This window comes from Heloderma suspectum, chromosome 1 (assembly GCF_057233095.1).
Source record: "Heloderma suspectum isolate Gila_16-S chromosome 1, 16-S_ref, whole genome shotgun sequence".
Taxonomy (NCBI): domain Eukaryota; kingdom Metazoa; phylum Chordata; class Lepidosauria; order Squamata; family Helodermatidae; genus Heloderma; species Heloderma suspectum.
Genome location: NC_139458.1, coordinates 347,881,534 through 347,894,414, shown reverse-complemented (window position 1 = coordinate 347,894,414; position 12,881 = coordinate 347,881,534). Strand labels below are relative to the sequence as shown.

At 43.5% G+C, this 12,881-nt stretch overlaps 1 protein-coding gene across 1 annotated transcript in view; it reads right to left on the bottom strand.

The window, feature by feature from the left end:
- Positions 1-12,881, bottom strand: part of PLEKHG1 (pleckstrin homology and RhoGEF domain containing G1) — a 184,961-nt gene that overhangs the window by 27,034 nt on the left and 145,046 nt on the right. Inside the window, exons 8-11 of the mRNA XM_084827830.1 lie at positions 9,715-9,846; positions 6,385-6,567; positions 6,113-6,208; positions 3,487-3,573 (exon numbers count right to left, since the gene is read on the bottom strand). Of these exons, the coding sequence (XP_084683956.1) occupies positions 3,487-3,573; positions 6,113-6,208; positions 6,385-6,567; positions 9,715-9,846 (498 nt within the window). The remainder of the gene's footprint in view (positions 1-3,486; positions 3,574-6,112; positions 6,209-6,384; positions 6,568-9,714; positions 9,847-12,881) is intronic.

Sequence of the window (12,881 nt, the reverse complement as noted above, 5' to 3'; positions counted from 1 at the left end):
ATAACTAATCTCAGCACTAAATCTTCATTTATCTTTTGACTCACAGACTCAGAGATTACCTTGACAAATGTATGTGCCCCAAAACAATGTTTGTCAAGAAAATGTGAATGCAAAGGAACTTACAAGATAGAAATGGTGAGTGGGTGCTTCTCCTACCCAAAATACCACACCCCAGGCCATTTTTCCACCAGTCAGGCTTATTTCTGGTTCTGAAGTAAAAATATAATTTAAGAAAAGCCTGGGGAGCATTTGCTGTGGAAAATCAGTAGGTGGGAGAAACTGTTCAGTACTCCCCACTTGTCTACTTACGGAGCAATCCTATCTGGATTGACGGTCACCTCTGAGCCCAGGGGTGACTGCCTATCCCATGCAGAATGGGAGGAGTGGTGAGGAGCGGATCTTCTCCTTGCTCCCCCCATCCTGCTTTCGCAACTAGTCAGCCAATTTCAGTTGTCTAGCTGCGAGACCTTGGAGTGCGGGAAGCGGCAGCCAGACGACACATAGGATGTGTCATACCGGCATTTCCGACCTCCCCACCCTGGCCTGCCCCCGGGAATGCCCCATTTTCACCACTCCGCACTGCTCTTACGAGCGTGGAGCGCGGGGCCGATCCGTGCTGCCTATGAGGTAGCATGGGAGGGGGTGGGGGTTGGTTCTCCAGGAACCGACCTCGGAGCCCAGGAACCAACCTATCCTATGGCCATCTAGCTTCTGACTAGCAGCCATAGGATTGCGCCCTTACTGATTCCGTTCTGCAAATGCCTCCCTTGCCTCTATATTCGCATTATCAGGGAAACACAAGGTTGGGAACCTCATGTTTGCTTTATAACACATCGTTTCACAGTGGACTGGTTTCACATGATTGCTGCAGCCCACCGTGGCTTATTTAAAGCTGCGGTGGGTTGTGGCATGTGCCAGTCACCCTTTTGAATATTCAAGTGCCAGGTGGGCACCATGGCTTGCTGTGCCGTGCAAACCTAGCAAAGGCGGCTTATGCAAACTCTAAAACAGCCCATGGGTTATGCGAGGGCCAGCACATGCCACAACGATAAGCCACGGTGCCCACCCACTGCGGCTTCAATATTGAAAAGGGTGGGCAACCCACCATGGCTTAACTAAGTGGGCTGCAGTAATCATGAGAACCCAGTCTTTAAGTCCTATCCATAACTGTCACTCCCACTAGTCAACATTATTTTTAAATCCAGAAAAAGGATTCTGGGCTCACAGAAAGCACACTGCTTCCTGGACCAGCTCTGAGGGAAGCACTGTGTTTCAGGATCTCAAGGAGGGAAATGGTGCTCCCTCAGAAGTGCTTCAAATCTGGGTACATATGAAGGAGAGGCACTTATGGGCAGGATTGCACCCCAACGTGCACAGTGGTTGTTGTCTCATTAAAGATTACCAGGCTTACTCTGCATGCATTAGGTTCAATCCAAAGTTCTGTGTTCATTGCAGTACATATGTGGATTTGCCGTGCAAGCAGGCTTTTTCAGTGACTCAGTCTGAAAACAGTGGGGATGCCAACGCTGGTCAACAAGGAAGCTCTTGCTTTTGCAAGGGCTTCATATGTACATCAGAGCTCCTGTACACAAGTCTTGTTGTTTTAGTGGTACATTTAGCATTATCAGGTCTGTAGCACAAAACTACGGAATAACTAATTTGAAAAAAATCATTTATACATTATTATAGAAAAAAAATCCAAACCATATATGTAGCCATTTATTTCCTAATAAGGCAAATGCCAAGATAGCGTACAATAAGCCTGCATGATCAGAGATGTAGCTCAGCTATTTTCCACTAGGTGTTGCACATGCACAGCCTCAAAACTGAGACTTTGACACTTGAGTGACTTGAAAAGACCAACTGATATTACCTGTCAGTATGGTGCTACCACAGCTTCATGAAAATATTTGCTTGTTTTTTCCACCCCTCATCACTACACATGTTTTCTCTTGCAAAAATTAGAAGCTAGTTGGGTTTAAGAAGAGTATGGAGTTGACTAGATGTGGGGAACCCGTGGGCCTCCAGATGTTGTTCAACTCAAACCCTGTCAGCCCCAGCCAACCTGGCCAAGAGTCAGAGGTGGTGGAAGTTGTAGTCTTAACATCTGGAGGGCCATAGGTTTCCCATCCCCAGAGCAGACTGCTGCCCACAACAAGTACTACCAGAATACATTTGAGTCTGTAAGGTACCACAGAACATAGCACAAATTTACGTCTTTATTATATTAATCAAGAGTATTTTTCCAGAATAGAAAAACAGGATAGAAATACTCAAAACTAAACAAGTAGTTTAATTGGAAAACTTTCTAAAGACTATTTAATGTAGACTTTGTAAAAGTAGAGCGCCTGCTGTGACCCTCTGGGCAGGGCAGGTCTGGAGATGTGTTGGATGAAATTGCAGCTATTTGCATCTTGCACAGCACTGAACACCAGGCTGAAAGTATAGAAGAGTAGCAGGCAGCTGCAGAGTACAAATGAAGAGCATGTGCACAGGTGGAATAGAGACTGCTGTTCCTCTCCTGGATATAAAGAAGCCTTACATGAGGCTTGGAGGGAAAAAAATCCCCATGACCAGAAAAGAACACTGACTCAATGCACAGTAGGTATCCCTTGACACACTATAACAACTAATGTTCACATGATAGTATGGTTACAAAGTGAGAAAAAGGAAATATTTTCCCCAAGCTCTTTCCAAAATGGTGGTGAAAGATCGGTGATGAAAGAATGGTCTGGGAAAGGATATTCAGGCAGAATGTCCTAGGTTCAGTCCCTGGGGCCTGCAGGTATGGGTGAGAAAGACTCCTGACTGAAATGCTGGAGGGCCCTGCCAGTGTGGACCAGTGGGGGAAATATGCCACCATATTCCTCCACTGTGCATGCTGGTGTGATGTGTTAATTATCCTCACCAGCACGAGTTGCTGTGTCATGCAAACCCAGGTGGCATGGCTTGCGGGAGGGGCAGGAACCATTAAATACCCCATGGCCTGTTGTTGGGTTATTTGAGGGTTCCTGGCCACGCCTAACAAGCCATGCCACCTGGGTTTACACGACACAGCAGCCTGTGATAGGGAGGGTAATTAAGTCAATTGCGCTGGCACACAACCAGCACCAGGGGTGGGGGAAACAAGCCACCATGGCTTATTTCCCCCACCATGACTGTGTGAACAGGCCCATTATAAGACAGCTTCTTATGTTCCTCTATTCTTCCTTTATTCCTATTGTCAATGTGAGTATTCCAAGAGCATTTCCTGTTTTGTTCATGAAGAAGACAGACAAAGGCAGACTAGGTTATGAAAATATTCATATAAAACCTGGAACATAATATTGATTTTAAAAATAATGCCAGCTTTAACCTTGGTGCAATGTACTCCATGTACGTCATGATACACAGATGGCTACACAGCTACACAGATGCATCTAACCAGGAAAGAGTAAATGCAGGTTTTTTAAAAAAATCCACAAAAAGAAGTTGTTAATATGTTACCTTAGCTGGGATTTTGGCTGGGTGGTTTTCTAGAATTAATCTCTTCAAGTGAAGAATCCAAAGACGCTTATCTTGCTGTGATTTAGCCTATTGTAAAATGACAAGAATGCAAAAAAGTTACGACTAAAGATGGGATGAAAGAAAAAAAACTGCTGTGGAGAAATATGGCAGAGTCATTTGGTTTCATGTTGAGAAGGATCTGACTCCTAGTCAAAAGGATAGACGTTCCCTCAAGCAAAGTCAGAATGCTCTTGACTCCATTGCATACTCCAATTGTCACCAGAAGATATTACTATTATATTTATTTTTTATTATTCTTTTTTTTTTTGTTATTCTGATGCTGCTTTTCTACCATCAAAAAAGGCCCTTCAAGGTAGCTCACCACCTTTTAATACATTTTACAAAATTATAACAATCCAAAGCACAACTAACATGAAAACTATAGGGCAGAAAATGTTAATACCAGGAGTTCCAGTAACGTTCTGTGTGCTTCCCGGGTTCCTTTCTGGGGAGAACTATCCCTCTTTGGGGTGTTTGGACAATCAGTGGGGGAAAGAATGCAGTGTTGGTAGTTTTCCCCACCCCCTTGCATGCCGGCTGTGTGACCGGGATTACCCTAATTACCCGCCCCGCATTGCAGGTTCCAGTGTTGTCCAAACCCGGTGCACATTGTGGGCGTAGTGGCTTTTCACCCACCCTACGACCCCTACTGCAAGCCATGAGTTGTAGGCTGGGTGAAAAGTCACTACACCCTTGTCAGATTCGGACGACATGGCACAGATAATTAGGATAATCCCAGTCATGCAACCAGCACAGGTGGGAGAAACAACTGACGCTGCGTGTTTCACCCAATGATCATCCAAACCTAGTCAATGTCTATTCTCCTTCCACAAGGTACTTTGCAGATGTGCAGCACAAGAATTACTTCTGTGTAACCAATAGAGCATGCTCTGTGAAGTGGGGCAGGCTGGGAAACTTTTGACTGAAAGGTGGGGTATAAATCTTCAAACTACATAAATAGATATATTTCCTGATTAGATCTGCTGGCAGGGAAGGTTCCAGTCCACTGCCTGAAATGGCGGGTAGGTAGCTCACTGCAGCCAATAAGGGAGGTAGCTCTTTCCAGCCAGCAAGGTCATAACACAGAATACTGTGAAGCCATGTTTAAATACATAATTATTCAACCATCATTATTTAACTGCACAATGATAAAAAATAACATTTGATATTGCCTTAAAGTATAACAGAAAAGTACCCTGTTCTTTGGACCCTCCTGAATTCCCAATCTTCCACACTTCCCCAAAACCAGTTCCATCAATTATTTGATTCTCTAAGTCATGGTAGTGTTTCCAGATCTCAATATGCTTCTCTAAATTGACCTGTGGTTTCTTTCCCCACTCCCACAAGGAACTAAGAAACATTTTTCAAAATGAAGTGAAATACTGGATTTCCAACACATCAAAACCATTTTCAGGTACAAAAAGAGCTTTCCAAACCCAACCATTTTCATATTTATCTAGTCCTCATGAGGCAGGGATAAAAGACAAGCTTAGTATCTCAAAAATAATGTCAGTTATTGCTGTACAACTGTATTTCTCTCCAAAATGAAGGCAGGGCCCAATAGGATAAGACTAGATGGGGGAAAATAGAGACCAACTTTTCTGCACAAAACCTGGAAGTGGAATACTAATTATGTGATGCAAACTACAGTGACAGTTCATGGGATACATATCAGGGCCCCCACCTACATGGCACCGCTTTGGCCCCCCACCCCGTCGCAACTGCGCAGCAATGTGGTTTCAAATCACCATGCCCTGCAATACACTCGCGATGTACTGTGCGCTTCCCTGAGAAACTTGCTGTGCCCTTTTTTTTTTGCCATTATACTGAAATACGCAGCTGTGCAGTCCCATGAGTGTGGGGGTGCGACACTTCAGTGGCTGTTTTATATTTGAGGGTCTCTGCTGTGTTTGTCTGACCCTGTTTTAGGTAAAAATTGAGTGTTTTGTGCTCCTTCATATACGCACCATCAGGTTGTCAGTTCCCCAGCCGGAGACTCTTGCGATGGTTCACACTCACAAGCATGAGCGCAACATGCCTAGCCATCGCTCCGAAATGGTGGCCGGAGTGATGTTATTCCTCCCCCAAGACCCCCCCAGCCCTTGGGTACCGAGTCCAAAAGCAACCGTTGCGAAGATACAAAGCTGCAAAAATGTGTGGAAGTGTGATTAAATAAATGATAACGTCCCTCTGTGCCTCTGTAACTGCGCAGCTGTGAAGGGATGGGGGAGCAAAGGGGCATCACAGAGTGACACAGGCACTACACACGCCTACAACATGCCCACTGTAAGATGTGAAGTCAGTTCGGGGAAGGAACAGATGGCCTGCAACCATGGGGCAACCCACAGCAAACCCAAAAAATCGCAGTAAAATTACTCCTTGGAACGTCGCTTTTTCCGGGCGAAAACCACAGATGGCTGTGAAGTTGCAACTGCATCATCTAACATGAGGGACCTCAACTTGCACCCGCCCTGGAGTAAAAGCCTGGTGTAGATGGGGCCCAGGAGAAGTATTCCCTTAATGGCATGTTTCACAATGCATTCAGAATATTGTGGCCTTTAAGTACCTGAACAGTATGCTGCATCTTGGGATTTTTGTAGTGGAAGACACTAAAGCTAAGAGGTTCCTTTGGTATTACTTCCACCAGCATGAGATTGCCACACTGCAACAGAAAGAAGGGCTTGTCAGTCAGTGGAAAATCATTAAATAAAATCTGGCAAGTTTATTAAAAGGTTATTTCTATTTTGAGCATTTAGAAATATCCCATTTCCTCTCCTCTGCAGCACATGGGCAGCTAATTCCCTTAGGCTCCCCCTCAGCAAGTTCAACCTGACATACCAAGATATGAGCTTTGTAGGTAAACATCTCTTCTCTCTTCTTAGTAATCAGCAGTAGTTTGTCAAAGAGGAACAAAGTGCGCTCATTTTTGGCTCTCTGGATGCGGAATGTTCCTTCTAAAACCAGTTCCCCATAACTAGCAAGGTCTGGTCCTTTCCAGTTAGTGAGCAAACTTTGTATCTCCTGAAAGAGGGAGGGAAATGCAGCAAGCACATTAAAAAACAACCACTAAACTGTCTCATAGAATATCATCACATAGCAAGGGCCATGTAATGAGGCCACTTCTATATGAATAGCAATACCACAGTTATCTCATCATAAGTTACAGTGAAAAAGCATTCATCGTATGACAGACAAATGGAAATCTATTTCTAAATGTCACAGCATTGGCAGACATGCATACTAGGAAATGTAGCCAATTCAGACATGCCAATTGCACTGTCACCCAATTATCTTATCTGGTTCCCTGGAGATGTTGCACGAGAGAGGGTTGGCACAAGGAATGAGTGCTTAGCAGGCCATAAGGGCAAATATTACTGGGCTAAGATTACATTACCAACACATGGAAAGGAATAGGAAGGAGAAAAGAGTGTGGCATAACGTGAGGGAAAGCATCTGTGATCAAAAGGCCTTGGAAGTACACAAGTGCTGGGTACTTTTTCAACCAGCCAGCCAACAGTGTACTTGCTGGTAGCCACTGGTTAAGGCCTATTATAAGTTTGCATGTGATATGGCTGCTCTTTAAATTCTCTAACGCCCTCCCAGTATCTCCATTTACACAAGCAATTCAGTATGTACGTCTGGAGCACACAAAACCACAGCTACTTGCATGAAATTCAGTCAAGTCTCAGAGATCATGGAAGCCACTCTGGCTGAGACATGATAGCTCCCACCTTATCTGTTACATTGCTCATGTAAATTGATACATCTAGAAGATTTCTTCAAGTAAGCAGAAGTCTAATATGACATCTGAACCAGTTCACAAAAGATATTGGCCTGGTTCACATGTAACAACAAACCAGACTATGGGTTGCTATTGAATCATGGCTTCTTGTTGAATCATGGGCTGTCATTACGTGTGAACGCTGTGCTATGTTTTAACTATGGGTTGTCAACCACAAACAACCCAGGAAGAGAACCCATGGTTTCTTGTTGGGTTGTAAACTCTGGGTTGGTCCTAAAATGTATCATATCATAAAATTATGAATTTCAATTTTGTTTTTTAAATCAGCACATCCAAGTACATAATACTATTTAATGATTTATCGGTATCTAAATGGATAAGCCACTTTAAACAATAGACACATGATTTTCTCTTCAAAATAAGACAAAGTTAGAATATCTCTAGTAATATTGCCGATACTATATTATAAATCCATTAAATTGTATTTCTTTAGAACAATGTTTTGCAGTCACAATAATTACTGTAATTCACAGAAAAAAGGCCATGCAGTAGTGCCATAAATGCTACTGAAAATGGACATCGGTATCAATGAGTGAAGCTCTCCATCGCATATAATTGTTATCTTAAGTCTGTAAACTGTGGCTGCATCTCCTGAGCACAGCTATGCATGGATTAATCACATTGGTTTCAATGGAATTAAGGTCTGCATAAGAGTCACTTCCCATAAGATGGTTTTCCTATTCAGAGATACTCTCTGACTGGGTTCGCATGATTGGGGAAGGAAAATAAGCCACCATAGCTTGTTTTCCTGCCCCGCGCATGCCATCTCATTACCATAATTATCCTCGCTGGGTGCAATTTGTCGTGTCTTCTGAACCTGACGAGGGCGCGCAGCAGGTGGGTTTGCTAACCACCCCACAACCCTCGCCGGGTTCAGACGACACAACAAACCATGCCCGGCAAGAGTAATTATGTTAATGATGCTGTGCGCAACCAGCACGCGCGAGGCAGGGAAATAAGCTATGATGGCTTATTTTCCTTCCCCAGTCGTGTGAAGCCAGCCTCTATGTGCACAGTCACGTTTCAAATGTAGTACATTTATTTTGCCACTCATAAACAGTCTAGAAATAAGGAATGGCAGGGTTCAATCTGTCAGGGTGGAAACTGAGCCGAGAGCCCCAGAGCAGTTCTGATTCTGAGGAGGAACAGCAATCCGTGGGAGAGGAGCTTGCTCATCTCTCACAAGCACAGCAGCTGGCAGAGATTCCTCCTGCCAACATTCCTGGGATAGTGACCCTGGCAGTGAGAGAGCGTTGGAGGGGGGCTTGCTGGACGCTCAGCGCAGATGCAGGGAGCGGCAACGGAGGGTGCCGAAAGGAGGCGCTCTGCTCGTTTGGCGCTAAAACAATGGTTGCATCCCGAGGACCCAAGGGAAAGAGGGAGGATCTCTCCATAGCCCATAAGTTCAGGGTCTTCCCGCGGTTCTCCTTCAAATGGGGACCAACTGCCTTACCTGGAGCTTAGGCTACTCTGCTATCTACCCCAGTGCAGTTCCTTGCTTAGTCGCTAGTGATTAGTATCTGTAAGAGTCATTAAGTAATAAAGGAATAAAGCTTTGGAAAGAATCCTCGTCGTCTGTGTCCTGAGTTGGCTATTGGAGGGGACTGTAAGAAGCAGCTAGGGCGCTCCCGACACAATCTTGCCTAGAATAGAAACACTTTCCCCTCTCCTCTCAGATGTGTCTGGGAGCACGCCGTGGTACTTGAGTAGTGAGGGAAATGCATTTTGAACATGCTTAAAAGAACTCTCTTTTTTCATGTATGGCATACATTCAAGAACTCAGTCCCAGCTTTGAAACACATTCATGGACATAGACCTGGCAAGCCACATCTCAAACTAAAGACCTGCACCCATATTACGATAGTGCAGACCAGATACTGGGCTACTGTAATAGGCCAGGAATATTCTCCTTACCTGCAGAGCACAGGTGTACAAGATTTCCGACAAAGGAAATGCACATTTGAGGGACGTCTTCAGCAGTCATGTGGATAATCTTTTAAATGACAAAATTATTACCCAACCTGACTCCGAAGGTAACTACTGGTGCACAAGGAGCACTTTACCTAGTGCCAGGAAGGAAGGATTTACGTTTGGATTCTGTTCCCCCCAAATTAAACTTTTGGTGCATTCTACTGATACACAGATTTCTAGAGAACCTCTCAATCAGTTTCTGAAGAAATGTTCACATGTAACAGATCTGACACTTCAGGGAACTGCTGTGGCAAGTGAGTTTTTGTGATGCCTCTAAATACAGAAATATCAAATTCAATTTGTGTTCAAATAAAGTAATTTTAAATGCTGTTTCCCGATACACATAAAACAAAAGCCTGTAAAACACTATTGATTTGGAAAGCATTTTGACCCACCTGCAGCCTGATAGCATGTTCATGTTTCCTCTTCATGTCATTAATATGCCATGCCACTCTCTGCATCGTATCTATGGCATCTAAAACGACATCATAGCCTTCAGTGTCCTTGTCAAGGTGGTTTTCTATCTCCTAGTAAAGAAGCAAACAAAGACAAAATAATTTGTAATTCCTAGAGGGTTGCAAAAAAAATTTGGCTGGTAAATTACAATTAATGATCTGCCCCTTAGCCCCCTCTAGCTGCAGCGCACCTCTTCCAGCACCCTAGACCAGAGTCTGCCAGCCTATTAAAATATCCCCCATGTATCCATTCCAACAGCACAAAGCTCCTCCTATCCCCAGCCTGTGTGTAAGTCTCCTTTAGCACCACATTCCCACTGGCAACCAACTCACTGGGCAAGCTCCTTTTTTTTCTAAGCCTTCCCCCCCCTCCACATTCCTACTGATTTCTTGCTCATCAAGAAGTAAAGGACCTGTGTTGTGTTATACTGATGTGGGGATAGCAAATTGGAATATCAGTGCCAAAATAAGGGAACTTCTTATTGGTGAGGGAGCAAAATGGAAGCCTATAAGAGAGAAACTATTTTGAAGATATGGAGGATAGGATTGGCTGGTTTCCTCTCAATAGCCCCAAGCAACTGTGTCAGTGGGCATTTCTACACGAGGCTTTTATCCCACACCTTAACCGAAGCTTCTCCTTCTCGATTCTTTGTGGGATTAAGATCAGCTCCTTCACATGGGCTTCTTTCTGGGATTTTTCTTTCTCTGCCTTTCTATATGTTTCATTATACAGCCACTAGATGGTGCTGTGGTATAGCAGAATTGCACAATTACACGGAGGGTTTCATGGTACCATTCAGGATATACTAGACTTTCCCCATTAAGAAAAAGATCTCGATAATGGTTGCAAAGCATGGGATAGCTCTTAGAGGATGACAACATCGTGTAAAAGATCCGCAAACTACTGTGAGTGAGCAATCATGAGTGCACAATAAAAGCTTCATGTAGAAAGGCTAAATGTGGTTAAGGACCAAATGAGATGATACATGAAACACATGATTGCAGTGTGTGTGTGTGTGTGTGTGTGTGTGTTTCAAAATAACAGAACCATGATGCTCGTGGAGCTGGCCCTCTTCCCACCATCCCCAGTTCTGATGAAAATCACCCCTGGAGTATATTGACAGTCAGAACTGAGTCTTGAGAACATGGAAGTCAACCCTAAACTGGGATGAAAAGGATTGGCACTGCAAGGACTGAGTAGCATTCTGTCACATGTATATCTTACTTCCAACCTTGGTCCCTGCTTAGAATGTACAATGGGAATGTGCAATTTCGTATGAGAAGTGGCTAAAATGAAACTATGACGAAGACTGAAATCTCAGCAGCACAGACAATAAGTCCTTCAAATTATTGGGAAAGCTTTATAATTAAATATTTGGTCTCCATCAAAAGTTATTTGAATGCAGTACTACTTCATCTGAAATGAGTGATCATGACTCATCTAGACAAGGCAACTCATGTCAGTTTCTTATGGCAAGCATGCCCTTGTGAGCTACCAAGACGAACAAAAGCCATGTATTGTAGCATGCCAGGTGTATGACACCCTCTCTTTTTTTGCACTCTCTGGCAGTCAGCAAAACTAGGAGGCTTCCTGAGCTTTTGGTAGGTTGCCATAAATGGCTACTTGAGTGTGTTTGGCTTGGTGAGTCATGAGGTATTCCAGCATGCCTTAGAGCAACGCCATCACTCAGCTGCATTACAGTGGCAGCTATCAGGGCAGAATTTATTAACATTTAACAGGAGAAATGAGTTAAGTCATTTGATATCTTAATGTATGTCTCTTGCATTTTATTTTGGCTACAAAATGGTAGCTTGATAATTCCATTGAGCATTAGGCTTGGCCGATGTCAGAAACGCACACAGACTTTACAAATTAATATTTCAGGACTTTGAAATGAAATCAGAGTATAATCTAATGGGGAGCATATGAGAAAAAACTATTAAAATGAAACCAGATTTCTAAAAAATGCTGTTAACACTGGGGAGAGGGAGAAACGACTAAGAGACATTTATTTTCTCTGCCACCATTACATGCAAAAAAATGGCTTTTGATTTCCATTGCCAGCTGCCTGTACCATTTAGGGCAAAGAAATATACAACTGCTTTAAATCTGAATTATATCATTTTATGCATAATTCTTCAGCAAGGCTTTCCCAAGCAACAACAGAGGGACAGAATGGAATAAAAAAAAATCTAAGTAATGAGATATACAGTAGTTACTGAGCTTTTCATCTGAAATGGTTACCTTCAACTTGCTACATACATTCCTTTGCTTCAGGAGTTCTTAAACTTTTTTGTTGAGTTCTGTTAGAGGCTTAAGTAACTTCATGCAGGACTGCCCTCCTCTCCAGAATGGAGCTGATGGTGCAATTTTAAATACCCTTACTAGTGAGTAAGCCCCACTGAACATAGAGCTTTTTTATGTAATGCTTTGAACCCACACCTTTACCAAGGCATCTGCTTCCAGATTCTTTGCAGGATTAAGTTCGGCTCCTTTACACATGTTTATTTCCTGGGGTTTTTCTTTCTCTGCCTTACTATATGTTCCATTACACAACCACTAGGTGGTGCTGTTGTATAGCGGAATGGAAATACACAAGGGTTCTATAACACCATTCAGAAAAATGCCAGACTCTCCTTGTTAGGAAAAAAACATGATACTGGTTGCAAAGCACGGTAGAGGCTCTGGAGGATGACAATGTCGTGTAAAGGACCCACTAACTGCCGTGAGTGAGGAATCACAAGTGCAGAATAAAAGTGTCATGCAGAAAGGCTCACAGTGGGAGTTACTTCCAAGCAGACATGTATAGGATCACACAGCATCAGGGAAGGAGCTGTAGCAATTGTGAGGACAGGAGGAGGAAAATGATGTAGAAAGGGGAAATAGGATTAAGAAAGGGGCAGTAAGAGTTAAGAAACAGGAAGGAGCAAAAACAGATGAACAGAGTGGGTGAAGATGGGTAGACAAGGACAAAGGGAACTGTTAAGGAAAAAGTAGGCAGTAAGTGAGGAAGTGGGGTAAAGAAGAGAAGGTGGTGGAAAGAGGGCATCCTCGCAAGTACTTATCCACGCTACTGGTAAAAAGTGGGGGAAATGAAACAGGGATG